Genomic DNA, 14,668 nt, shown 5'->3' with positions numbered 1-14,668 from the left:
CCAGACAAATACAGTACAATAAATATTTGTGTCGGTGTAAGAGTATGAGGTCACCAGCGAGGGTTGCGTGCTGCAGTCTGTGTTTTCACCACTGGAGAAGAGCAGGGCGTCTTTGGTCAGGACGGCCACAGCTCGAAGCATGAACGACACAAACAAGTTCAGATGGATGTAGTTCCTGGTACAGTGGAGCCTCCTGCACACACACAAACATACACACACATATACACACACACAGAGGGCTGTAGAGAAGTGTGTTTACAGTGGGCGTCAGGGTGTGAAAGCAGTGAGGGATGTGGTATCTAAACACGCCGATAGCAGACGAGTGAACAGCTGGAGCCGATCCAGGCCGAGCTGCAGCCGTCATCAGTCTCACACATGTCTAAAACAGGCCGACAACACTGTGTGTGTGTGTTGGGACGCGTGTTTGAAAGTAAGCGTTTAACAGTGTGTGTGTTTATCTTATATAACTGGATCATCCTAAATATAACCCAAGTTAAGGTCTTTGCTCACTGGGTCAGTAACGTCTGCATGGCTAAGACTGCACGATAAAATGATAAGAATATTTGTCATGCTGTAAATCAGCGGTGTCAAACATAAGGCCTGCGGGCCAAAATTGGCCGGCCAAAGGTTCCAATGCGGTCCACAGGATGAATTTTTAAAGTGCAAAAATTACACTGAAGATATTAACCCGTTATAGGTCACTCACAGAAATACCCTGGAATTCAAATTTTCAACTTTAGTGTGTTACTGGAGCACATAACAAGACTTGAATTTTTTTGAATTTTTTGACTTGAATTTTTTTATTGTCATGTAGAAAATCAAGGTTAGGGAAGTTACCATATTTGGTTTCTTGCCCGTAAGAGTCCAAAAAAAAAAAAAAAAAAATCCAATAAGTGTATATATAAAAAATACCAGAAAAACACATCAGGTGAGAGGAATGTGTTATAATGTTATAAAAGTCAAGTTCTGATGTTCTAAAATAAGTGCTGATCCAGACCCCTGTTCACATCCACATTATCCCTTTGAACATCATTCCTTACATTAGTACCATTACTTCATGGTACCTAACACAGCAGGTACAATCACTGTTTATGCAGAGGTGGACCTTACAGACCCTGTAGACCACATTGGACCTGAGATTGGTGACTCACTGTCCTCACTTTAACTGTTGATGTCACTGTCTTGTAATGTGTACAGAAATGACCAAAAACAGTCACTTGCCCCATAAAGGATTAACAGTCAAGGGCGTCAAACTCATTTTAGTTCCAAATTCCACATTTTTCACAATATTATGCCTGCTGATACATTTTGTGCCTTTGCAGATTCGATCTGTAATGCACATCTATAAATGATAAGCTGAGGCATAATATTGTTAAAACTGTACTTATTTTTCTTAAGAAATTTCATTAATTCAGCTTATTCTAAGTTTTATATACTAAGACTAAAAACATTATTTTCTCAAGTATGAAGCAAATCTGAAATGGTCATTTTCTGAAATTTGAGGTGATTTATTTTGTGTTTTTACTTGTTGTTACTTAAAATAAGTTGTAATGCACATGTATAAATGATGAACTGAGGTATAATATTGTTAAAATTGCACTTATTTTTCTTAATTAGTTTCAGATTGTTTATGTTATTCATTATTTTTAAGGAAACGTTGTACATGAGAAGGTTTTCATGATATAATTTTACTTTTTGTTTTTTTTTTACAGTTATTATTTTACTGGTTCAGCCCACTAGAGATCATATTGGAAGGATGGATGCATGTGGCCCCTGAACTAAAATGAGTTTGACACCCCTGATCTACAAGGTCTACATGGATGATATGGATGGATGATTATTGTAGATGTGAAAATGTATATATCTATGCCACTGTGTAAGTGTAACTGAAGATGAAACACAGTAAAATCTCCTAAAAAAAAAAGATTAGGTTATATTAAAAACCCTGTTTATAATAATGCTGTTACAGCCTTAGAACCCAAGAAAGAATAAGAATGAAATCTGAGTGTCACCTGTGCAAAGACTGGTGCTAATAAAAGAAATCAGATCAAAATTATAAAACTTTTAGTAGAGAAATTTCTAGACACAATCTAATATTTTCATGTAAACCCAGCCTCCTAAACATGGCATTTTTAATATATCACTGTTATTGTTATGAAAGTTTTACCTCTATATTTGTGAATTGTTCAATTGCTCGTCATGTTTTCACCATAAGAAACAGTTTAAAACCACAAATAACAATCAACACCAACAATCAGCCTTTAAACTTGAAGGAATTTAATTATCTAAAGTTCAGTGTAAATATATTAGTGACTCTAATTGTAAACCCAAACCACCATTTTTCTGTCAGAGCAGAGGGTTTTGACTTGAATTCCAAAGTTATTAAAATAAAATAAGGAAGTGATTTATTATAGGTCTTTAACTCAGTAATCATATTTTGGTAAATCCAAATCAAATCACCACATTCCTGAAAATGTTTCTGCCTGACCATCTCAGATTTACCTTATACATTAGAAAGTATTGCTTTTAGTTCAGTACATATTGGGATACTAGGGCTTTGAAAATAGAGCTTGATGCTGAGATTTTGCAAGTAGTTCAAAGTCTTTATTTTTAACTATTCATGATAGATGCATGAAATTTTGAGAAGGTGTTCTAAGGTACAAGATGTGCTCCACTTCTGTAAAGGAAGATCCGCCGTTCCTTTTTTGCCAAATTATAACTTACTGAAAAATGTATGAAAAAAAAAGTATTGCTTATGCTTCAGAGCAATTTTGGTCCAGTGTTTTCACATTGAAATAAATCAAATCCTCCAAGTTTTAATATTTACTCCTCCTATTTTCTTAAAAGCAACAGATATTTCTAGTTTATGATGTATTAAAAATAAAAATAAAAATTACACTTATACTTCAAATGCATATTGCTCACAAGGTATACTGTAAAAAGAACTATAACACAGGAAACAGCATGTCTGCCATTATACACTGTTGTACATAAAGTTGGAATAGAATATTTTTATATTTTCTCATGAAATGATAATGACAATGTGATTTATTCTAAAATGTAACTAGGACGAAGTATGTAATCATTGCACTTGGTCAAAGGTAATTACTGATAGTATCTTAGTATCTGTAACCAAACTAAATTTAATGGGGTAGTCAGAATAAATATGTGTAACTGAATGCTTAACATACTAACTGGTTGAACTGGTGAGTGTGTGTTTGTTTACCTGAACAAACAGATGATGATGGTACTGGTCAGCAGCGTGATGAGTGACAAACTGTGGCCCACAGTGGACAGTCTCCACACCACCTCATAGAAGATCAGCTGAAAACAAACAGAAAAACACATTAGTTGACCTAAATTTAGTATAAATTAACTGTAGAAGGATGGACCTCTGGAAAAAAAAAAAAAAAAAAAAAAAAAGATACAAATGCAAGTCTCCAACCTGAGGAATGTTATTGATGGTGGAGGTCATGGTCAAAAGCTGTGAGTGAAAATCAGGATTATGTAACTAAATATTGATTTTAGCACCAGTTCCAATAATGATTCTGTTTTCCAGGCTTTAGGCTGATACTGAATACTGATCCAATACCAGGGTTTAATTACTTAACATCTGGTCATCAGCTTCATGTTTCCAGCCCCCTGAAATATACCATTGTAATGAATAGTTAATATTACTACGTCTCCTGTACAGATATTTGTAGATTTATACAATTTTCTGTTCATTTATTTTGTTTGTTGTTTTATTTCCTAATAAATTGATTAAATACTGATAGAACAGGTAGTAATGGGCTTAGTAATTCAATATTAACAGTGATTATTAGGATTTTTATGGTTTTGGACAACTTTTGGGTAAATAAACACGCAGCGGGTCATTCATATCCTGAGAAACAAACATAACAGGAGGGTTAATTAACATCAGGTCATCAGCTTCATGGATCCAACCCAGTCAAAGGTACCATTGTAATGAATAGTCAGTATAATTACCACTTCTCCTGCACAAATTTTTGTAGATTTGTACATTTTTCTGTTTGTTATTGCCAGTGTTCATGTTTCATCATAATTACATTTACATATAAATGCACAGATTATCTATGTACTGCTTAGTAGAGTGTTTAAACGAAGATGTAGGTGTTAAATACCATGAATTCCTGTCTAGTCATAACGGTTACGTGACGACATCTTTCCAGACTTTCCGTTTTTGCTGAATGCTGAGTGATTAATGATCTGTGATGTTTACATTTTTTCTGATGTAATAAAATCTGACTGTTTCCACAAAGAGAAAAAGACTTCACCCTGACTTAAGAGCTCTTCAGTTCAGTAACTTCCAGGCCCGTTTTCCCACAGCATCCAACATCGACCAGACTCGCTCTTATGAAACATGGACCAGATATTATCAGCAGCACTCGTGAAGCTTCTGCCGCCACCTGTTTCTTTTTACAGACTGAAGGAGCTCCTTCAGAATAAGAGCGAGGTCAGGACGAGGATCTGGTCCATTTCAAAACTACCTCTGCTCAAACTCTTTGGTCCGTGGAGCTGGTTTATGCTGCCCTCTGTGTGCTTCTGAGCCTGGTATAAACAACATTCCCCATGTCTGACCCAACATCTGCAAACATGCACACACAGGATGCATACATTTAGACATGCACAGTCACAACCATAAACATTTCAATACGCTCAGACATACCAGCAGAGTGTGCACTTCACTTATGGACACTAATCCATTCACACTGATTTAATGAATATCATAAAAAACCTTATCTTCAATATGATTTAATACACTGATATTTTACTTAAAGAATTCCATTATGGAGACATATTACATTTTTCTTCATTTAAATTTTTTATTGTTCTCTGCTCTATCTTTATTGAGATCCATCTTTCTTTCATTTTTCCACTTTAAAGTTTTGGTTAAAATCAGCGACCAAACAACTTGCAGCAGCATTTAAGCATTTAAGCATAAGCTTAAACCAAAACTATTGAATAAATTAAATATGCAAAAGCTTTATTTTCCATAAACAACTTTTTATATTCTACAAACTAGTTTTTTTTTTGCACAAAATTAGAGAAGAATATTTATTAGATTTTTCGGCATTTTTTTCCTCTGTGGCACAAAATTTACTTAAAGGAGTGATATTTTGCTTTTTTAAATGGAATTATGTATTTTAAAACATTCCCCTGTGGTCTGCATAAACTGTAAATGCTATGCTTGGGTCTGAATTCTTCATTAAGTCAACTCCACAGGTCCATCTTCAACCCAATTTCTGCGTAATGACACCAGAAAGGTTGTTATGAGCGCTGGCCCTTTAAATGCAAATGAGCCACTTCACACCCCACCTCCTCCAGGTTGTTTACCATGCTGCTCTGTCCCGTTCAGCCACTTGTGCTCATTAATACAATGAACAACTGAACATTTTAGGTAATCGGCTCAAAGTTTGGACATATTTTCAGTATGGACTACAACCGCTGTTGCTGACAAACAGTTATGGTGTACTTGGAGAAATGTTCGTTGAAGTCTTGACCTTCTGTGTGCAAGTATTGTGTTGTAACTAGTTATAAAACATAACATATTAAGAAGGAATTAAAACAGGTTGTAGAAATCCACTCAATTTTGGCCGGAAAGAATATAAAGATAGCTTTGCAGCACCTGGAGGGTTCAAATTCAAACTTTTTGAACTATTAGGGTCCAAATACACAAATAAATGAACCAAAGACTAATAAATAGGGTTTAGCAAAAATATGAGCCCTTTAAAGCTACAGTAAGTGACTATTTTGGCTACATGTGATCTGTTTGTAATAGTCTTTCAAGATAATTCTAAGACATATTTGCAGCTCCTGACCTGAAGAACTCAACCTCTTTGCTGAGGTAAGCTGAGAAAAAAAGATACCATATGAGACAGAATATTAAATGATTTTCTGAAAATATTAGTGTGTGAAGTCTATTGATCTGGTACCAGTGTAACAACAAAACATCTGACAGAACGTTACCTTATGGGTAGTTTATAGCATTAATGGTGCTGAGCTAATGAGTGTATTTAAGTTTATATACGTATGTACATACATATGAGTTATTGTATTATGTGTTTATGTAAACTATATTTGTTTGTAATAATATAAAGCCAGAAACAAAATGATTTAACAGTAAGTATCAGGCATTAGAGTATAAATATGTTCAGACTAGGAAGGTTAATATTGTTATTAATCATTTAAGGAGAAGGGGTGGGAGTTTATGGTTATATTTCTTCTTACTCCTTTTTGAATATGTATTATATGTCTTATGTTTAAATGTTTTATTGGTTTATTTATTGTTTTTCTTTTTTTAAATTCATATTCAAAATAAATACATCAATCAATCAATCAATCAATCAATTATTTATGCTGATTCCTTAAAGTTTGTTATCACTAAAAGTGTTTGGTGTTTGGTCCACTGGTTTTTCATAGGTATATTTCCTTAAACGTATTTAATGCACATTATGAAATTTCACACTTCAAAATTTAAAAAAAAATCTCAAATTTTACAAAGTTTTTTGCTTGAGGTGGTTTTTGCAAAAGCATAAATGTGCATAGATGAAATGAAACACCTTTTTTCTAATAAATTCTCACACAGTAAACATTCAACTCATATGATTGATCAGTTATTTGCTGCGTGTTCCCAGATACTCAGATCAAGTGTGAAAACATGTCTGGTACAACAGGCTATTGGGATCTAAACTATTCTTTAGTCTCATTCATTAAAAAAAGGCATTTTAGCCATTTTACAAAAAACACCAACAAATTTATCTTCATGTTCGACTCATTTTTATCAGAGACATGTATGTAATGTAACCTACAGCACCAACTTAGATGACTGACTTCATACAGTTTATGGAAACACATATAATCTGCATTTTTATTTTTACAACTTCAGGTCATGATGACTAAAACCTAGACCAGATCGAGAAAAAAATGAAAAATGTCACAAGTCAGAAAAAACTGGACTGTCAAAAAATAATCTATTCATCAGGTCACCATAGTAACTCAGTGAGCTGCTGATGGCTGCAGATGTACAACTGTGTGGTAATCATGGCTTTACAGCTCAGAAAATATGCTCAATACTAGCGTGTTGAGCAAGTCATATTAATACTGATATCTAGGGACTGAAGTTAGTAAATGCATCATTCCTGTTTTTAACTTCATTTCCCATCATACAGCCTGGTACTGCAATTCTGTTCAACCAAGTAATGTTATTGTAAGACTATTTTATTCCAAAATGACTAATATCTCCCAAAAATATTGGTCCTATCAACTTGTCAAGATATTTAATGCGGAGATGAGACTATTTTTCAACAGTAGGTACCAAACTGGTCAGTTAAAAAGGTCTCAATTTCTCAGAACTGTGCAGATACACACACACACACACACACACACACACACTCTGAGACCTTCCAGTATAATGATATAGATTGTTTACTTCATTGATGAGCAGATTGGTTAATCGAAAAGGCAAATTAGGTTTTCATCATATATGAACCAAAACACCTGTCATACCACTTTAAATAGAATACACACAGTGTAATTTGGTGTTATCTCAAAGATAACAATATCTTTGGTCATGGTTCTAAGTCCTACTGTGTGAGAGATTATAAAGACGGCCGTTGTGTTGAAACCAAAGACCGCCTGGGACAAATTCTGAGAGAAATGTAGGACGACCACCTTATGTACAGCCAGCATGAGCTACATTTACTAACCAGTCAACAGCAACCATTCTGATCAACACATACTGTGTGTTTATTTATGCTAGAAGTGCTTATCCTTGTGCTGTTTTTGCTAAATTATGCTTCTATCTATTTGCACACCAACAGCTACTCTATGAAGGAAGACTGACATTCAACTGGAGTCATGTCTCTGGTTATTTGGTAAAAATAAGTGTTAAAAAATCCAATACACTCACTCTTAGCTTTGAGTTTTTTCTCCACCAAGTGAGAAAAATAAAAGAAAAAGCTTTCTGAACTTTTTCCACTTGGTCTAAATACTCACACAAGTGAAATATGTGATGATATACAGACAGTCGCAGCCTGGCATCAGCGTCTCATTCCTAAGTTTGATTCTCAGGACTTCTGGCTGAGAGCTGATGACCTGCTGGCTCTGGTCTGCTGCAGCCACACTGCCTTCTATGTCCAAACACATCTCCATCCATAAACTCTGGCTCACTTGCCCCCATTTTGTCTTTATGACAAAAGAGAATTGCAGCAACGCTGAACTTTAGGCTGAATGGCTTCCTGGCCATGATAGGAGTCTGGATCCTGTGGACTGTTAAACATCAGTACCAAGGCGAGAATCTACCAGGTTCTCTCTTCTTAGGTCTGGACCACTGGTTTGTTCTGGTGATCAGATGCACTGAGTAAGATTTAGGGAGCAGTTCAGTGAGAATGCTAAGTTTTATATTTAATTTTCTCTGGAAAATATATGAAAAAATATGTGATTGTTGGAGTCTGTACCAACCAAGCTAGAACAGGGCCCACAAACAGCCTAATTTGATCCAAAGCAGCCCTGACCAGTTAAATTAAAGCATAATAACCTGTAAATAATACCTCCAAATGTGTTTCTTTGTTTTAGTGCAAAAAAGTAAAAGTGCAATTTCAACAATGTTATGCTTCAGCTTCTCATTTACACATGTGCATTACGACTTACAGATCAGAGTGGATCTACAAATGCACAAAACATTTAGTAACAGATATGATATGGCTAATATTCCACTTTTTTCCTTAAGAAACTTATGGTTGCTTATGGTTGTGTAGATTATTCACATATTTTTGTGAAAGGATAGTTGTGTAAAACACTTTCATCATGTAATTGTACTTTTTTCACATTAAAACAAAAAAAGAGAAACATTTGCTACTGAAAGTTGTGCTATTATCTTATTTGTCTGACTGTTAATATGACTGTTTTATGACTGTTGACTCTTAATATCTTCAATGTAATTTTTGCATTCCACAAATTCATCCCATGGGCTGGACTGGACCCTTTTGAGGGCCAGTTTTGGCCGGAGAACCAGAAGTTTGATACCCCTAAGCAAGAGGATATGATTAGTTTCTAGGGCACTATAATGTTGTAGTTCTAACAGTATATTACCTTTAACTGTGGGTACTGTACTTGACCATACTGTGTCCGATGCTCATGTTTTTTGTGGATGTATGTGTTTGTGTCTAATGACTCTGAGCCCCTTTCAGATGAACTGTGCCTCATGGAAAGAAGTTGAGGCAGGAAACAGCAGTTAAAAGTCATCTATTAAATCCAGAGTTCAGCATCTGAGGCTTACAGACCACATTCATGGACAAATTATGACCACAAGGTCTTCGTTATCTGCAGACAGATTTTATGCTGTACTCTGAAGCTCTGTGTTTACATTAAGTGTCAGAGGACTGTTCCCTTGGCTTGAAAAGAGGCTCAGTTCTGGGTTTCACTGCCAGCAGAGGGGTCAAGATATTTTAGAAAATAGCCCCATGAAATAATCAACAACATATGGATGAAGCTCCCATGAAGCTGAAACCAGATGACTGACGGCAAATAGAATAGAGACCTGAAGCTCCGCCCCTTCTGGTTGTATTTCATGGGACCTTGTGTAGGAAAAAAAACTGCATTACAGTCAATATGGAGAATGACAAGTAAATTTTCATCCCCTTTGAATGATGCTTTTATTTTCACGTGTGATGTTTGTCAGGTCACAACATAGTATTACAAGTCAAGAAAGACACAGTTTGAGGTAAAACTGTTGAAATATCAGTGAAAATACAGACATATAAAAACTATACACCAAAAGTCATGGTAGTGATCTACTTGTAACCGTCTCTCTCCTCTGTTTTGTCACTGTTGATGTCACTGCAGCTTCAATGTGACCATCCTGCAGTGATTTTCATTTCATTTATATTGACAAATATGTGTGAATGGTGATACAATCCATATGGGATTTAAGAATCACTTGGCCACAGTTGATGTCTTTTTGAAGTTTCATGGGATACAAGAACGGATGGGAAACACTTTAATATGCAACTGATACACTGCAACAAGTCACTCTGGAAGCAGAATGATGTCTGGCAGACAGATGGATATACTTACTCTGTCATTAACCTGCTTTGTATACTTTATTAAGATACACTGTTGCCCGTAAAGTTAATAATTATAGTACTAATAATGAATAATAATTTTGTTTTCAGACACATTTTTTACACCTAGTTATACACATTGTTAATTACCTTGGAACAGGGGCAATGATTACATCCCAGTTACAGCTTCCATTTTCACAGTCATTTTATGAGAAGAGGTAAAAATATCTTTGTCCAGCTTTGTGGACAACAGTATACAAATAAATTGCATGTGCCAATACTCATTTTAAACGCCGTGTCATTCAACATTATTGCTGTTTAGTAGTTTGTTTTGTTTGTCTGATATGTTGTGTTGCCTTTTTAATGTGGAGATTCCTGTTTTTTGGGTTTTTCTTATTTATATAAGATGCCTGCCAGCTGAAACAGAGTCAATCAAAGTCCAATACATTTAAGAGTTTAATGCAAAATAAATGTATCTGGAACTTTTCAAATAAAGAAAAAAGAAGAAACTACCATGAACAGGTTCATTTTGGGTTGTAAACTTACTTCAACATTGAAATTGTTCTATTTATTTATCAGTTTATTACAAAAAGTTATTTGATGAAATTAAAAGGGGGTGTGGCTCAACATGATTGACAGCGTTAATAACCAACAGCTCCATAAACCAGTTGCAGAAGCTGATTAGACTTCCAACAGTCATGCATTTCCAATCATGCATTTCTGTGCACTGTGCAACTAAAACTCATGTGATGCTTCAGTCTGATCAAAATGACGATGAGGAGAATCAGCAGAATGTGTGTGAGTGTGTGTCTGTTGTGTGTCTACGTCTGAGTTTTGGCGATGACGTCTGGTCTTGGCTGAAGGTTTTCCAGACGGAAAACCTCGGTCTGTTCAACAGGAAACAAATAGAGGTTTCACTAAGAGTCAGAGAGTGGGAATCCCACACCTGAGGATCTGCAGAGGATCACAAACTCAGAGTGTGTTTCACTGCCGTACAGTCACAGATCACTTAGTCAAACTGTTTGTATTTCTTGTGTTTTTTTTGTGTCAGCTACACACAAACAAGCAAAAAAACCCTACCATTGTATTGACTAAATAAACCACGTCAACACAGACAGATTCCACTAAATGAAATCATCTGATAAAATGTTTGTTTGCATGCACTGACACATTTAATCACATTTGATAAGTGGTTTCTCCTGCTGTGAAAAATCTAATTTGCAGTAATCATTAAAAAAAATCACTTTTTTCCAGTTTTTCCAGGTGTTCTTCATTTAGACAGTGCTTCCATGGATTAGACCAGGGGTGTCAAACTAATTTTGGTTCAGGGGCCATATTTAGCCCACTTTGATCTCAAGCAGGCCAGACCAGTAAAATAATGACTTATTAACATATAAATAATGACAAATCCAAGTTTTTCTTGTTGTTTTAGTACAAAAAACCCAATTAAATTATGAAAATATTTACATTTTACAAAAAAGATGTGAATAACCTGAAAAAACAGAAATTTCATTTGAAAAATTAGTGCAATTTTAACAATATTATGCCTCGACTTATTATTTATACATGTACATTACACACAGTGTTACATAAACATTTGGTAACAGGCAGAATATTGTTAAAATCTTGGAGTTTGGAACTAAAATTTGAACAATTTCTACAATTTTCCGTCTCTTATTATTAACACAACTACAGATCACAGTGGATCCATAAATGCACAAAACATTTAGTAACAGGCAGAATATTGTTCAAATTGCACATTTCGCGTTGTTCATCTTTGTTTTTATTAATGTACTTATTTGTATTTTATTCTGAAATTATAGTTTTGTAAATGTTAATATTTTCACAGTGTAATTTATTTTTTTTCACTTAAATTTTTTCCACATAATTTTTCACAAAGAAAATTTGTAGTGGTCATTAATTATGGGTTATTGTGTTGTTATTTTGATGGTAGATCACATTGGTCTGTATGTGGAACCTGAACCAGAATGATTTGGACAACCTTGACTGTTCAGGTTCATTTTTGCACTTTCATCCCGCAGGCCAGAATGGAACTTTTGGTGGGCCAGATTTGGCCCCCGGGCCGCATGTTTGACACCTGTGGATTAGACTTTGTTCAACTCTTTATACACTTGCTGTTTCGAGCCTCTTTCAGTCATGTTGTAAGATAAAAGCAATAATGTATGCATTGAATAATCTAAGTTTAGGATGTTTTTTCAGTAAAAACACTTCACTGACCTGGTCCTACATCTCCATAATACTTTATGAAACTCTACATATCCAAATACTTATGAAGGAATCTTTTTCCCCCTGATTTTATCCCATTACAGTGAAATCCAGGATCCATTAATGACAAGGTCTTGTAGATCTTCATTTTCACCATGTCTTGACCTACTTTTTAAAGATGTTTTGTCTCACATGCAGCTGTGTACCAGGTTCAACAGGTATCTATGGGAGGAAAAACAGGCTAAACAGTGATTGTTTCTTGTTGTCGGTGACTGATAATGGCTACAGTTTGTTTAAATGGTGCCATATGAAGCTTTCAAGCTGTAAGATGTTTATGTTAAAGCTAAAACTGCACACATTGTATTGTATTTATAACTTAAAACTTCTAAAAAGTACATAAATCTCATCAAACCTTCTTGGAAATAGTTCAGCTTCACATGCAAGTGTGCAGTTTGACCTTTCTGCACTGACTGATTATAGTTGATATGAAAAAGTCAGTCTGTTTTCGTTGCACAATAGTCAAATAGAAACCACGCTCAGCAGTTTCATCTTTCGGTCAGGAAGATGATGTAGGTCAGACTGAGACACAGCAATTACAATTATACAGTATAAACCAGAATAAGAAGCGGAGATTTTTAAAACAAGATTACAGACCGCACGTGTCCCATTATCAAAGCAAGGGACGGAAATCTGTGATAAACATCAGAGGAAGGTTTTGCTGGTGTGAAATGATTATATGAGAACAAGTTCACACATAATCTAACCATAGGAAAATAATGAAACACAGAAGGACGTGGCAGAAATACTTCAAACAAAGATAAATCCTAAAGGAAACAGTACTAATATGTGTGACAAGAGTCAGGGTTTGTGAAAGGCTGCTGCATTCTTTAGGCCATAAACACAACATTTGTCCTTATGAGTGAGGGTCATTCTGGCAGACAGATATAAAGATGCACTGAAGCAGATATATGTAGTATTTCTATTTAAAATACTAAAAAAAAAACTAAAATTATCATTACAGTGTTGAGAATAAAGCTCTATGATGTTCTGCTAAAGATGCCAATGTACTGGATTATAGAGATATGAACTGAACTTATATACGCTGATGGATTTATGTGACCACTAGAGGGAGTAGTGAGTCACTCTGCCAGTCTCCTGTGGTGAGAAAAACTAACACCATGGAGCCTTTGACTGAAATTTAAGTGACCAGATGGGATGGGAACCACTAAGAAACAACTTTTAGAGTCAAAGTAAGTGACAAAGTGCTGATAATTAGAAGCCCTGTTGTTTTATCCACTGGACACAGCTGTAAATGAAAAGAATGGAGTTGGATGATGAAATGGCAGCGTTTCTTCTACATCAGTTTGATTATGAGGCTTATGGAGGTATAACATTATTATATGATCTTATTATTATCTTTGCCAAGTTACTGTTTGTTTTCCATGGTTCAGACTAAACTATGACAGTTCTGACCCTGTTTGTTGGATTCCAAACTGATCTTTAGTGCAGCTATTGACAACACAAACCGTAGAGAAAACAGAGGTGATTTGTGGTTTTACTCTAAAAACAGAGCTAAGCCAACAGAGCTTTAATGGGAACTGTCAGCAATCGCAGCACATGAAGATTACAAGACTCATATCCAGTTATTTTGACAGTTGGTCAAAATAATTGGATATGAGTTCTAGTTTAACCCATAAAGACCCAGTGCTATTTTTGTGTCAGTTCCTAAATTAATTTTTCTCTCTAACTTTTCTTAAATAATATATCAACATTTATTATAATATTATCCTCTGTATTTTGTGTTTTTTCAACGAAAATCTGGCATTTTCCATTATTTAATTTGTCGTTCATGAAAATTTTCATAAAAGCTTAGATTCAACTTGAGGTGTCTTACATCAAAAACAAGGAAAACTGAAGAAAAAGTGACTTTTTCAGTAAAATATCATTAACTGAACATAAACCAAGCATGTCCATCCACTGTCATTGATCCAACTCCATGGGTTTTACTGGTGAATCAATGTTGTAGAAGATGACGGTGTTTCCATGGTAACTACAGAGCCTCTGAACGTCCAAATGGCTCATATCTGATGACCATGAAAACACGACAAACTATATTTCACACCAATTGTTTACATGTATAGACAGAATTAGTGGATCAACAGGTAGTAAACATTTTAGCTCAGTAGATGGTTTTGGTCACCAGTTTGGGTCTTTATGGGTTAAAGAAGAAAACTTGAGGATACCATAATACAGATGCGTGTAAACAATGAGCTTTATACTTTATTCAGTGAGTGATACAGTCTGTGGATACATAGCATTGATTCATTGGTGGTTTTGATAGTCTTGTGTGTTCTGGGATG

The 14,668-nt window shown here is 35.1% G+C and overlaps 1 protein-coding gene across 1 annotated transcript in view; it reads right to left on the bottom strand.

Annotated features, from left to right (window-relative positions):
• The window catches only part of LOC115411738 (vasoactive intestinal polypeptide receptor 2-like), a 62,220-nt gene that overhangs the window by 14,607 nt on the left and 32,945 nt on the right, over window positions 1-14,668 (bottom strand). Inside the window, exons 5-6 of the mRNA XM_030123958.1 lie at window positions 3,227-3,324; window positions 55-193 (exon numbers count right to left, since the gene is read on the bottom strand). Coding sequence (XP_029979818.1) covers window positions 55-193; window positions 3,227-3,324 — 237 coding nt within the window. The remainder of the gene's footprint in view (window positions 1-54; window positions 194-3,226; window positions 3,325-14,668) is intronic.

The sequence above is a fragment of the Sphaeramia orbicularis genome, chromosome 20 (assembly GCF_902148855.1).
Source record: "Sphaeramia orbicularis chromosome 20, fSphaOr1.1, whole genome shotgun sequence".
Taxonomy (NCBI): domain Eukaryota; kingdom Metazoa; phylum Chordata; class Actinopteri; order Kurtiformes; family Apogonidae; genus Sphaeramia; species Sphaeramia orbicularis.
The sequence above is the reverse complement of the archived record's forward strand: the minus strand, read 5'-3'. Positions and strand labels throughout refer to the sequence as shown.